General features: G+C 44.8%; 1 protein-coding gene across 5 annotated transcripts in view; it reads right to left on the bottom strand.

Moving 5' to 3' along the window:
* LOC125704735 (glucosidase 2 subunit beta-like) overlaps positions 1–15,144 on the bottom strand; it is a 105,341-nt gene that overhangs the window by 47,226 nt on the left and 42,971 nt on the right. For all 5 annotated transcript variants that reach the window (XR_007381223.1, XR_007381224.1, XM_048970706.1 and 2 more), the window contains one exon: positions 5,233–5,302. Coding sequence is in view for 3 of the 5 variants with exons in the window: in XM_048970706.1 (XP_048826663.1) it covers positions 5,233–5,302 (70 nt within the window). In the remaining 2 variants the exon portion in view is untranslated. The remainder of the gene's footprint in view (positions 1–5,232; positions 5,303–15,144) is intronic.

Here is a 15,144-nt window from a genome sequence, read left to right as displayed (position 1 = left end):
TATTTAGGTCTTCAAATATCACATTTTTGCAAAACATTCAGGTTACATATTCCGATCAACAACTCCAGTTATTCGCAGAAAGTCACTAACAGGACCACATGTCCAGTACATTTGTGACCACGGTCAGAACCATGTGCAAAAAACAACGAAGGACATCGTTACAGTCGGTGGTATTTATGACAGGGATGAGATTTTACAGACAAGGATTTTCATCAAAGCGCGAATCAAACTGAGAGTGGGAAAAATTAAAATCCAAAAATAGAAACTCTTTAAATGCCATGTGCTTCCAATCACAGTCCAAGGACATTCACTCTGCATGAAACAGTGAACCTTTACGCACCAAAATATTCAGTTTACAGATTTCAAATGGATTTTCCAGATGCTCATTTCTGCACGTGCGAGGATGTGGAGGACTGAGAATTACTTCTCCAGGAAGTAGAAGCCTCTGTAGAATCCAAACCATAATTTAGTTACCAGAAGCATTCATTATTTACAGTAAGAGACCTAAAAATGGATCGCCCAGCAAAATGTTTATTCTGGTACAGCGCAAGGTGACGGAACACGGTGCGGATGGGGACCGTGTCACACTTAGGGCCATTTCTCACAAAACGGCTGCACTCTGTGTACCAGTCAGTGAGTCAGGGAGACTTTCTGCACCTGAGATGCAATTAGGAACAAGTGGTAGGGCAGTAAGAATCACAGCTGTTATTGGTTAAGGAGCCAGACTATCCACAACCGCTGGCCATACAGGGGGACCAGCCTCTGGATGCAAAGCTAAGGGGATTAAGCCAGTCCTTTATCCAATAAGATGTGAATTTGCATAACGAGTATGTGTAACAGCTGATTAAGAGGACTTACCAAGGACAAATAAAACTAGAAAGAATGACAGCGGTGCTTAACCTGGTGCTTAAAAAAATCTTCTAAGAACGACAACTTTTATACCAGCTTAAAGCACCCTTTACAGTAACTATTGATGTGCCATCATATAAATTGCTTTTATGCAGCTGACGTCTCGGGTGGGGATCGATTTCAGATCTCTGCACTGTGTTGCACGACCCTGGAATTATAAAGGGTATAATGTCGTAGGCTCTTACCAGCTATTAAAAGCGACTGAGAATGACTGGCATGACACCAGCCCGGCACCAAATGGGCTCACAATGAAAGGTCAGCGAAACGATGACCTATCTCAATGTCAACAGCAGTGCTGAGAGTCGGGGGAGACCAAGAGCCGGGTTTGTTCCTTTAGAGCACTTCAGATGGCGGCGAATGGCCTGACCACTAGTGGCCGCCTGCGTTTCTCCATAGATAACACGGGATGCAGCCCGACATGCATAACAGCAGACCTAACACCAGAGAGGAAGCGACGCACAGGGACGGATTACGGACCGGGCCAGCGGGGCCGCTGCCCAGGGGCCCTTGGGGTGCATCAACAATGTATTTTCGTTTGTCTATTTTAGAGGGCCTACATTCTTTGATCCTCTGCCTACAAGGGCCCCTGACCCTATAGGGAGGGCATTTGGCTGCCAAGGGCCCTTGAATTGTGGTGGTTGTGCTGGTGGTGGTGGGGGGGGCCCTCGCAAATGTTTTGCCCAGGGGCCCACGCAACCCATAATCCGTCCCTGGCGGCGCACCATAGATATACGACACGTTTGCCCGCTGTATGGACGGTACTCACCTGGGCTTATTAGCCACGCAGACATTTAATAGGCAGCCACAGAAGAGAAGGACGGCCTCTTCACCAAGGCAACCTGGCCAGAGGTCCATCTGTTAGTCTCCATGACTACGGTTCAAAAACAATAACTCTGGCTATGCGAAAAGGCTAAGCGTCTACATCTCAGCCAGTGTGCATGCTGTATCCTAAAGCCTCCTTGCACCCCCCCCAAGTCAGAACAAGCATTTCCTCAAAACGCACTACTACAGCAGCTCAGAAAGCCGCCAGAATGGTTGCCGGGCCAGAATCCGTCTGGCAACTGTCTCCTGGAAATCTTCTACCATGGATTTGATTGGTAAATTTCTGAAATGAGGTCACAATGCCTTTTCAGGGCTTATGCAACAATCATGTCAACTTCTTATAAATAGACACAAAGTTAAGTGTGTTACATAAACATTCTCGTGGAGAAGTGAAATCAAATGGCTGACTGAAGACAGAAATGCATGAGATTTATCCGACAAGGGGGCAGACTTACTCTTCGTCTGGGGTACAGCTAATCTAACCCTTAGAGTCATCGGCTAATTAAGCACATGTTGTGCTGGATGATGGCGGAGTAAATCGGAGAAGCTGGGACAGGTTTCTGAGCAGCCCAAACAAACAAAAAATCACGAAGAAGAACTCCTTCCGTTTTCAGTTCGTCAAAGCGTAATCTGGGGGGGTTTTAAAGCTTTTACGGCATCTGAGAATCACCCTATAATCTCGGCTGAGAGAACTGAACCCTCACACTCTGTCCTTAAAATTACGGGGGACAGTGACACGACAGCGTGTTGCTCTTCAGTTAGAGCAGTGTCCATTACTATGGCTTTGGGCTGCTGCAAAGTAAGGCTCCAATACACCGGTAACATAGAACCCATCACGACATTCTCTGCCCGGAAATCAACCAATTCATAGTCAGAAGCCACAGCCAGAGAATCACTCAATCAATAAATCACTCAACCACTTTCACAGTTTCACTGCCTACAGAGCATTACTGTACTAGCAAAAGCGTCGGCCAGCCGGGCGATCAAACTTCATCTGAAGCTCAATGCCAAACAGTCGATAAATCAAATTTTTTTTTCGCCGTTATGCTGCTGGCCTTTCTGCACAGAATTCAAAGTAGCGATTGATCAAACAAAGAGTAGAACGAGGGCTTTACGGAGCCCGTGAAATCAATGATGCATTGAAGTCAATCAAAATCATTCCGTTTCCCCTTTGCGTCTCTTTCTGAAGGACAGGATTCAACCGAAATTATAATACCCAGGTAGAGGAACCTGAGTCTCATTAAACTTCAGGAAGGTTTTGGTGAACTGCGAGAGAGTAACTACAACAGAGATGCTCCCTAAAAACAAACCGATGTCTTTAAATTACGTTTCTTCGGAGTGGAGAAACAAGCCGCAAACATTTGTAGCGGTTCATCATTGTGACTTGATCTGGATTTATTCTGGGTTTATTTTTTGTTTGTTCGTGTTTCTTCCTGCACTCATCAAGCCCCTTGGAAAACATGGCCGCTCATTTGGATTAGATTTTTTTTTTATTTTTATTTGTATAAATTACGTCAGTCGGGTGAGATAAGCGCCAGCAAAGCTGCCGTTTCCCCCGTCCGCGCTATTCTCCGACGCTAATGCCGAGTGCAGGGAGCAGGCTGCGTGAGAATCACACTCTGGAACTCACATTTTTAATAAATAACCTGCCACCCCCTGGGGGCAGAGGCAAGTAACTGCTCACTGGGCAGAAAAAAAAAAGCTTGTGGCTAATAATGAAAGGAGAACAGGCCAGAAACTGGCACGTTTACAGGAAGCGTTTCCCCCTATCAATTAAGCTGGAAGAGATTTCGCCTCCTTTGGAGGATGCGGCGGGTGATATTTTGGTTGCAAAAAGGGGAACGGCACGGAAGGCAGCGCATGAATATTCCGCATGAGTAATGTTGCACATGCTTATTTTTGACATATTCAGTTTCCAGGGGGATATGCAGCACTTATGATGCAGGGGAACCATCTGTTATTTGTTGCCGGTGTTACAGGCCGAGTGAATTCTGCTCCGGGGGGGCAGAGGAGTTACGCCCCAAAACACCACTCCTCATTCTATTCAGCACGCCTGTCAAGGCGACTGCAAATAAGGGCTTTATAATTAAATATTTTTTAATCGTACTCGAACACACATCTTCTGCTCGACAGGACATTTTGCTGAGTGACAAAACGTCATTCGCCGCACAAAGTAACAGTCAGCTTCTAACCATGTTACGCATTTCATTTCCTCTACAAAACACTTCACCAAAAAAAAAAAAAAAAAAAAAACCTGCATAAAGTGTTCCCCTCGTGCATAAAATGATTTAATTTTGTCATGCATATTCAGTGGGAGCGCAGTATCTGCGGTTTTTGTTACATGCAGTTTAGCATGGTCCAAGGGAAAAAAAATAAGTTAGAAAAGTCCAGAAATGGTTCATAAGTTTCAAACTGCACATCGAGTGAGTACAGACTGTAAGTTGGTGAGGAGCCACTAGTGTCCAAGATAATTATAAGAAAAAAAAACATAAATTTCCCCCTTACAGGTTACATACAGGAACATGATCATTTTTCAGTTTTATGCTGTCTCTTGGGAATTAGGCTAAAACTTTATAGTTCATAATTCCTTTCATTTAAGAGAGTACAGTACTGTATAAATGTACAATGTACTTTATTATTACAGTTAACTAATGCTAGTAATGTCTTTCTTGTGTAATTTATGTATTAAACGTTACCATATGTAAGTACATAAAAATCCCGTTGCATATGGGGTCTGTGGATGGTTCGTTATCCACGGTTTCGGCCATTAGCAGCAGGTCTTGTAACGTATCACCCATGGAAGCGGGGGGTGGAGGAAGGATTACTGTACATTTTTGTACCGACATACTGCTGACTTCCAGCCTGTACTTAAAATCTGCCATCTTAGCGACAGTACATAGTTTTCTGAGTTTAACTGTGCATTGACAGAAAACACCGATATTAAAAAGGCAATCTCCCTTGAAGTCAGGTGAATACAAAATATAATTCCCAATAATATTGCACTGGAAGGCCAAACGCAAAGGATTATGGGAAGAGCATAGTGACTCCCCTGCGCACTGCAAAAGCACCTACTGGTAGCTGAGTATGAAGGAGAATCAAAGGCTTCAGCAGGTCCCGACAAAACACACATCACACGCTTGTAGGTCTGCTCCACAGACATCAGACTGGCTGATGTGCAAAATTTGAAATTCAAGTTTAAAAAAAAAAAACATATTTGGGTCAACCCCATATATCAAAGCACACAACCACAATCCTCAAGATTCTTGAAAAATCCCTAGAAATTCTTCCCAACAACTTCCTGTCAATCCAACAGCACTGACTTGCAGTACTTGTGTGTCGTCTCCAACGAACCAAATCCAGTTCTCCTGAGTCTCATCAAATCACCCATTAATATTAATCATCCTCATAAGAAAGATAAGACACAGTGCTCCATAAATGCCAAGGCAGTCGTATAATCAACAATTCCGCAAGTTGTGAGTTGCCTGAGGCACGAAGACTTACCACTGGAAGCGGCACTGGTACCAGGGCCTTCATCGGGCGGGTCAAGGTCACCCGTCAGATCGGCTTTGATCTAGGGACGGATGGTGGAAAAAGGTCAGTGACGTGCAAGAGGACCCCGACTACAGCCTCCATTATAAACACAACCAACAACTGGAGAGATACAGGAATCTCGACAAACAAAAGGGAAAAGACTGAGACACGCTGTGTGGCGTCGACTCACGGCTTTGTTTTCCTGCACGGATCTTCTCTCCCTTTTGTCTTAAAATGCCTACATTTCTGCAACAATCACCTGCTCCACACCCAGCTCATTTTAAAATATGTACGTCAATGTTCCTGCCTTTGGGAGCAAACCCATCTTTGCTATGTCGGTGGTCAGCTCAGCGTCTTGACTGATGCTAAATAATCAAAGAGTCATGCTTTTGTCCTGAAATAGCTTCAGGTTTGAGGTTTTGGTATGATTGTTTTTATGCCAGTGTCTTGGAGCTGTATTAGGAGAGTTTTCCTTCAAACCAAAACGACACGGTCAAACACTTTGCAGTATCCACCCCGATAGCCTCCCCAAATCAAAATATCTAAGTAACGTTTTCAATATTTCACCTCATCCGATGCAACCGTCTTTAGCTCAGCTCTATTTAGCCCCTAAAATAATGGCCCAGTGCTCGCAGATTTAATTCTCTCCCCATAAACAAAAATCATTGCCACAGAAAGCGGAAACGCGGTGAGGAATTCAGCTGCCTCTGATAATCTTATTTCCACCGCATAGTATTAGATTGTTCAACATGGAGGACGGCATCCAATCTTTTCACCTGGAGTGCAATTTATTGCCAAACGGAACATGACTCATTGCTTCCGAATGGAGTAAACACCTGTTTAAGGAGTACATTCTCGGTTAGGGGTCTCTGCACTTAATTCTGTGCATCCGAAAAGGAAAGGGCACTAATAAGCTGAAATGGAAGAATCCAAACGAAGACAGGAGCCAAGCCAGATCTGAATTTCATATTCATGCGGCCGACGACGTGTTGTGAGACCGCAGTGTTACCTTAAGAACATGACACGGTTCTCCTCAACTATCTGAACGCAACTTGGCAGCTCCCCCTAATTACATACACAAAACATGACTCCAGCTTTCAACCTGCCACAACACTATTGCTGCATTCATGGCAGTGATTCTGGCACCAGCCCCCTAATTTCAAAACATATAGCCAGGTACTAAAGGATACATGCAGGCCTGTATGTATAATGACAATAATAACAATAAAAACAATAATAATAATAATTTGTCTTGGCACTGTGCTGGATGGTTGGCATTCGTGTAACGCAGTGGTTATGGCTAATCCCGCTCCCCATTAACATAGACGCCCTTCTCCTCAGCTTCCAGAATGTTCCAGAGCAACGCAGCATGAGCTCCCCGCCACCGGGGCACTCACCAGGCCACAGGCACTCACAGCACCCCTACAAAAGCAGTTCATACATCAGAAACACGTTCATTAACTGATATGCAGATATGTCCTGGTTCTTAACGATCAGACGGACAGACTTCGTTTTCTTCCCACACAAGTGGTTAGAAGTGGACTCACCATTTATAGGCATGAAGTCTAATCAAAATGAAAAGCAAAATGCACTCTGGTCATGGTGGTATAGCCTTAACTATAACATTTGAGACTTAGATGCAATTTACACACTCGTCCCTATTTAAGTGCCACACTTATTCGTTTATGTGAAGTTGCATGGTTTGCAACACAGGATACATCTAACCATTAAGACTGTTTCAAGAAAATTAAACTACCTCCCCCCATTCCCCAGGAATGACAGGACCAAACAATCAAAGACCAAAATCTAAAGATGAACTGTCCGGATGGCACAAAGGCCCACTGGAAATACATATACATACAGTTAGAAACTGACACAATTCTCACAGTGCTAATGCAGTGAAAAAGCACGTACGAGCGCAAACACGTCAGAAAAGCAGTCGGTGATGGCAAACTGTGAGACGGCGAGGGAGCGGAGTCTGACTGAGCCCTGATCTCGTCGCTCAAGCGGAGGATGGGGAGCCCCGGCTGAGGGTTTCCGAGTGCAGGCCTGCGCAGCCCCCCCTTAACGAGAGCACCTTTTGATTATTTTTAATGACATCTATCCAAATCCCCACTCCACACTTGTTCCAGGAGGTAAAAGTTCAACAGACTATGCCTTGAAAGGGTGCAAGCAAAGGCTGGGCTTTGAAGGGGGAAAGGGAGTTTAAAATAGAACATCATCGCTTGGAAGATGTCCCCTTATTACAGCAGCATACATAGCATGTTATACATTTTATATTGGCCAATATAAAATGCCAATATAAAATGCCAATATAAAATGCATAACATGCTATGTATGCTGCTGTAATATATGCATACATTTTCCAACCCACTTATCCTACTGGGTCGCGGGGGGTCCGGAGCCTATCCCGGAAGCAATGGGCACGAGGCAGGGAACAACCCAGGATGGGGGGCCAGCCCATCGCAGGGCACACCATGCACTCACACATACATGCATGCATGCACACACACACACACACACACACACACACACACACACACACACACACACATATATATATATATATATATATATATATGGGGCAGCATGGTGGTACAGTCCCCCCACAATCCAAAGACATGCTGAGGCTAATTGGAGTTGCTAAATTGCCCATAGGTGTGTGTGTGTGAGTGAATGGTGTGTGAGTGTGCCCTGTGATGGGCTGGCCCCCCATCCTGGGTTTTTCCCTGCCTTGTGCCCATTGCTTCCGGGATAGGCTCCGGACCCCCCGCGACCCAGTAGGATAAGTGGGTTGGAAAATGGATGGATGGATGGATGGATGGATGGATATATATATATATATATATATATATATATATACGTATATACAGTACACACACACATACACACACCTGTGCTCATATCTTTGTGGGGACTCCATTCATTTCCATGGGAAAACTCAAATCCCAACAATGACAACTCTAACCCCTACCCAGGCCTAACCTTAACTAAACAAAATACAAGTCTTTTTGACATTTTTAGTTTTTCGATTTGTATAAAGCTGAATTTCCCCTTGTGGGGAGCAAAAATTGGTTCCCACAACTTCAAAATAACAGGTTTTTATCACATTGTGGGGACAATGTAATGTATATCTAACACACACACACACTGTACATGCAGGAGTAGCACTGAAAAACAAAAAAACATGCATTTCACTCGTTTTATTTACTTTGCATTTTTTGATATTCAGTATACACGCATAATATTCGTTTCTAGCTAGTGTCCTTTGTTTCTACAGCGCTTACGAAGCCCAGGTCCAGAATTATCCTTAATAATCCTCTCAGGCTATGGGAAACAATATTTAGGCTCGGCCAGTTTTCCCTTCCACACCCAAATTACAAACAACCGCCGCGCTACAAGCCAGCGGCCTGCACCGAATCCGGGAGCCATGTTTACACTCTTAATTGGTATTCTGGTAAATGTGCAAAACAAAGCATTATAACAAAACCCTAATTTACAATAAGTGACTTAGACTTACGTCAAATTAGGAACACATTTCAGCTGCTTTATTGTGACAATATAAATAGCCCTACAGGCTGTGCTCATATCCCATAAAGAACATCAGGACAAAAGTAGCTGGATTTCTCGGGCAGCGACTGCAATATAACAAATGCAGTGCTGGCATTTTGCAGAACATAAGCTTGTCTATTATTGAGTCCTAAGGATTTTATTTGTATTTAAAGCAATAGCACCGTACTGGGAACGCTTTCTGTCCTGGGTATGGGACAAATTCACCCATTACTCTTAAAGACATGCGATACAGACTCCCGGCATTAAGGATATGGCCATTCCAATTGGTCCTAGAAAGACAGTGAGGGACACAGTGCCCCCTACTGGGCATCTACATAAAACCATGCAGGATAAATACCTCAGTGCCCCCATGTTGTGTTGTAAGAGAGAGTGCGCTAAGGCCTTCACGGCATCTGTCACGTCCAGCCCAATCCTATGGAACACACAGGGAGAGGCTGCAAGCTCAGCCCAAGACAGGGAGGTCAGACCCAGGCCCCGATATGCCAGACGGCCTCCATGGAGAATGGTCCGGCTCCACTGTTGTGAGTCGCACAAAAGAGCCACGCGGCCTAGTGGGGACCGCATGCTAAAAAAGGTTCAGGAGCAGCTCTCGTCGTTCAATAAGTAAAGCATCGTGCTAACAGCGCACAGGTCGCGGGTTCGACTGCTATGGTGCTGACACAACATGCGAAAACTGCACCGAAAGGAGAGAAAAAAGAATGTATGGGGGAGTAATACAAGACAATGTTACTACAGATGGTGGGAGTTATATTACAGTCGCTAAACGAGGAAGGAAATAGATCTTCCTGCAACAGCTAAGGAGAAATGTCACGAAAGCCTTCATATGTAACGTGTTCAGATAGAGCGCTGTCAGAGACATCAGCTCCACACTAAACGACAAGCCAGGATTCACCTTGGCCTGTCTTCCCCAGTTCCCAGTCACATTTCCGAAACACCCCCCACACTCATATGCTACAAAAGCCATAAATACAAACTGATGATTAAAGGCAGAACTTGTGTCCGGGGGAGGGGGTGAAAGGGGGTAGAGAAAGAGAGAAAGAGAGAAAGTCTAAAGACAGACAGACAGACAGACAAACCCATTCACAGACAGATACACAGACAGACAGACAGACAGACAGACAGATAGGATAGATAGACCCATTCACAGACAGACAGAGACAGACAGACAGACAGACAGACAATAGATAGATAGATAGATAGATAGATAGATAGATAGATAGATAGATAGATAGATAGATAGATAGATAGATAAACCCATTCACAGACAGACAGATAGATAAACCCATTCACAGACAGACAGACAGATAAACCCATTCACAGACAGACAGACAAATAAACCCATTCACAGACAGACAGACAGACAGACAGACAGACAGACAGACAGACAGACAGACAGACAGATAGACAGATAGACAGATAGATAGATAGATAGATAGATAGATAGATAGATAAACCCATTCCCAGACAGCTGGATAGACAGACAGACAGATAGATAAAGCCCCTGACGGCAGAAATGGCATAACAGCAGCATTTCAGCATCGCGGGACGGAGAATGCGGCGGATAAGGACTGCGGCGTCTACATCAAACAAACTGTCACAACAGCACAACAACTAACACAGCACCATGCTGATATCATTCTCCTCCTCTGCAGACAGGCAGGCAGGCGGGAACCGCGCAGCAAGCAAACAAACCATCAGGAAGCTCAGCCCCCGGAGCAGAAACAACGGCAAATAGTCTCCGAATAAACAAGTCAAAACGAGAGGTGCGAGCTGAGATATCCCATTCCTGCATGGAATTAAATGTCAGCGAGGAAGTCGGCTGTATCTTCTGATGACCTTGCTGCCTTGTCGGCTTTGCCCGGCAGAATCCAGGAATAAAACAAAACAACACTTTAAAAAAAAAGGTGGACGCCACTATGATAATTCAAGTAAGCTTTTGGAAAAACAAACATATCCAAATCCTCTGTCCGTCATCAGCCAATATAGTATCAATGCCTTTTGTTTGGATAATACACAAATAAATGAGATGGATGGCTAAAGTTTAGTTAATTTAGATATTTAAGACAAAATAATGAAATAGACCGGCATAAAAGAAAAGCAGAAGATTAAAAGATTAAATGATGAAAGCATAAAGGGTCCCCATGCCCCCCACAACAATTTCTTAAAACCCATTTCTTAAAAAAGATCGCATGTGTAAGATGAAAAGGTTTTATTCTTAGGTGGCAGGAGACAAGAAGCAAAATCCTGTTACTTTTTGATGTAGATGGCTTATACTACTTAAACCTCTACCAAGAGACTAGCTAAAATGTTCAAAAGCATTTAACGTATCTTAGGAGATAAACAGATAAAGTTTTGTTTGTTTATTTTTCTAAAGCGATTGATTAACCATGTCTGGCCCATAACGATTTGTTCTATAGGCAAATATCACATCAGTGCCAAAACATCCCAAAAGTCAGAAAACCTATGAGGAACAGAAGGCATGATGGGAAATGATGCATCACCATGTATTCTCCAAGGCAGAGGTTCTGAACCCCAGCGTTGCCAGGCGACAGCCTGGGCAGGTCCTCCAGACCATCAACAAAGCTGAGGACCTTGAAGTGAATCAAATTAGCTTAACAATTAGCTGAACACAGCGTTTAACCTCTTAGGAGGAATGAAAATGCACATCTGAACGAGCAGATTCACACTGACCGCAAGAAAACAGGAGAGAAAAGTTGGAAGGTTGTGCCAAGAGGCTGCGGCTGCCTGCGGTATGACTGAACATCATAATTAACTGCTTGTCACGCAGGCAGGCAGACACACACACAAAGGCAGGCAGACAGACAGAAAGGCAGGGAGGCAGAAAGGCAGACAGACAGACAGAAAGGCAGGCGGGCGGGCAGACAGACAGACAGACAGAAAGGCAGGCAGGCAGAGACTATTTTTAAACAAAACCACTGTGTAACTCAAATGATTAGCTACTTAAATTCAATGGAATGTGATGATTTCTATGGCAATGACTAAGACATTAAAAAGATGAGCTAGTCCTCCACACTCAGCTAACAGCACCTCTCATCAAACACATATAAAAAATATTTAGCAATATGTAGCACTTTCTACAAGAATATTTGTAGATCTGAGACTTGATTCTTCAGCTGAATTCCCCGTTCAGACTTTGCGGCTGTGAAGGTACAAATTTCCAGTGACGTCATCAGACAAACCCCAGTGACATCATCAGACAAATCCCCAGTGACATCATCAGACAACTCCCCAGTGACGTCATCAGAAAAATCCCCAGTGACGTCATGGCTGTACAAAAGCAGTTGGGGTTTGTGATCCATGTAGTGGCCTAAAAAAAAACTATCCACAAATATCAGAAGAACTCGTGGTGCTGTGTGGCCATGTCTTGCATGGGAGTGATACTTCGAATTACCCACTTACAGACCATAAATATCAATATGCTTAAAGCAGCCACCTGGTTCATATAAATGATACACAACTTTCTGGCACTCTCCAATCGATCCCCATTAAGCAACAATTTATGGATTAAAGTAAAATAATAAATAACTCCCCAATGCTACGAGATAGCTTGCATAGTAATGGCTGGTTATACATCACCAGCACAGGCCTGCAGAGCCAGATAGTGTAATAGATGGGCATTTCCAGAGGGTTTGGGTGGTGAGTAGGGTGTTGACACCTCCAGGGTTAGGGGTTCGAATCCAGCCTCTGATGTATGTGCAGGCTCCCTCTGTATTACATGGGTTTCCTCCAGGTTCTCCAATTTCCTCTCGCATTCCAAAAACATGCTGCTAGACTAAATTGGAATCACTAAATTGCCCATAGTGTATTACTGTGAGACTGTAAGTGGACTGGCATCCCATCCAGGGTGTATCCCTGCCATACTGTATGCCCTATGTTGCCTGAGATGGGCTCCAGGCCACACCCCCTCCCATGATTCTAGATGGAGAAGTAGCCAATAGAAGGCCAGTTTCTACGTCCTCATTTAGCAGCACTGTACTACCTCATTGGCTACTTGCACATCCTGCCCAGTGCGCCACCTCTTTCTTGCATGTATTCCCCGTTTACCGCTGCACTCACAGCGCTCGCGGTCTGGGGAAGCTCACTTACTTCTGTTAAAATATTGCAAATTTATCAGTTTTGATAACAGAATTCATTGCTCCATTCATTTGTTTGCAACAAATATGCAACAGGTTAGAAACGAGCGGTTTTAAGTAAAACATTAATTTCAAGTAGCGCTAAACAGAAATTTAAATTATTCTGTCCGGAGTTAAGTTCCTTGACAAGCATAATCGGGTGATTTTTAATTAGTAACACCTTTGCAATAACATAAAACACCAAATATTTGTGTTTGTTAGCCCATTGGGAGCCAATGGCTACAACTACAATTAACAGCAAAATGGAAAGAACAGAACAGGATTGAATGAGTCAGTCTAAAGAATTATGTCACTTAATAAAAAGAAAATGTCTGTGTGGAAGATGTGTTAAACATTGCTTGTCAATAGACTAAACGGAACAAATTTGCAATATGTTTACAGAATTAAGCAAGTATGGTAGGACTTTCTGTGAGCACTGAATATGCTGTGCTGTCTTTCGTCTTGCACTGTTGTGTCCCTTATTGCGCTGTTACTGTCCTTACATCCTCCTGTGCACTTGCCCCTCCCCTGCATCTGCAGCAGGAGAAATCACCACGTTCCTCAGACCACACGTGACAACAAAAAGGTGAAGCTTGAGACTTGAATTAACTACTTAGATCAGGAGTGGTTTCCGGCAATGGCCCGAGAATTACTACCCGCAGGGAGCCGACAGCTAGGAATTCAGGTCAAACCCAAGCGATGTCCTGAGGAGGGGCAGTTTCATCAGAGGAACCATGGCCACTAAGTGGATTGTGCTCCATGAAGTGACACAATGTGGTCGACGTTGGGCGGGGGGGGGGGGAGACGCCACACGCCGATCTGGAAGGTAACAGCCTGCATGTATGTTTAGGTGACAACAGCAGCCATTATGAGCTCTGGTGGGTCAAAGGTCATCAAAACAATTCTAACGCCAGTCTTTGTTTTGTAGCCGGCCGACGGGTCACCGGAGCAGCAGGGGTGCACCATTAAAACAGAGGGGGGGTGGGCATTTAAGGCAGAATTTCCTCAATTTTTTTTTTAAACTGAAAAAAGCATTAGTAGGGGTTTTATGTGCTGAAATACCTCCCCCTCCCTCCAGTGTGGCCACAAGTAGCATGGGGTACGTGGCAGCTACACAAAAGGGTACATGACAGCTACCTCACCCCCCCCCCGAAAAAGCCTCCAACCCCTTATAAATTACCTATCGGCATGGATTTGTTTTGCTGAAACGGAGGAACAGCTTAAAAGGAGGTGCACACCCCACCCCCTACTTAAAGCACCCAGAGCCCCGAAAGTAATAAGCCTCCACTCTGAAGCAGGAAACGTACATTTGGACAGTGAGGGGGTCTGACTCTCAAAGATCAAGCAGCTGTCGTCAGCAAGAAGTAGACTGATTAAAAAAAATAATAATAATAAAGGAATTTCAAAAAAATGAAATAAAACTGAATAGGGCCAGGGCACCCACTGGCTGTGAGCCCTCCCCCCCCCCCCACCCCCAATGCACCCCACCCCCACACTACACAGAGTGTTTCTAAACGCCCTTGTGTTTAGGTTGGTCCATGTACTCGCCTGCTCCATGTATTCTTCTGTGTATGAATTGGGCCGCTAAGTTTAGCACGTAATAAAAGGCGGGGAAATCGGCCCACACCTGGAAAGGGGGCCCCCAGTCACGGGTCACGCCCCGAGACGGTGCGTCGGGGCAAGGCCACACGCTTTGCTGGGTCACCGTGCTCGAACCCGGCCACACACTCTGAGGCCATGGCTAGTACAACTGCCGCGGGCTATGCTGGACGATGTGGGGGGGGTAATTAACTATTAATGGGCTTTGCTTGTCACCCCCCATGCATCATTCCTTCTGTGTTTACTTCGAAGGGAGGAAGCGGAGCAGGAAAAACAAGGTTATAAGCGGATGTCGGTGGCAGGAAACGCAAGTAGCGCCCTCGTGAGGATGAGAGGAGAATGTCAGATCTGTCACTCTGAGACAGACCCCTGCCTATTGGCATGATGACCACGGCTCTCGGGGAGGGTTAGCAAACAGCTACGTTATAAATACACTCCCAGAGGCAGGTGCTTCATTAACACGTTAAACGCGACGTGTGAAGCCTGCACAGGTACACGGCACATTATTTACCTGTCATGGTGAATCACCTGAATATGGGGTCTGGTGGGTTTGGTCAGGGCAGGAAGGAAAGGAAAA

Source organism: Brienomyrus brachyistius, chromosome 12, assembly GCF_023856365.1.
Source record: "Brienomyrus brachyistius isolate T26 chromosome 12, BBRACH_0.4, whole genome shotgun sequence".
Taxonomy (NCBI): domain Eukaryota; kingdom Metazoa; phylum Chordata; class Actinopteri; order Osteoglossiformes; family Mormyridae; genus Brienomyrus; species Brienomyrus brachyistius.
The sequence above is the reverse complement of the archived record's forward strand: the minus strand, read 5'-3'. Positions and strand labels throughout refer to the sequence as shown.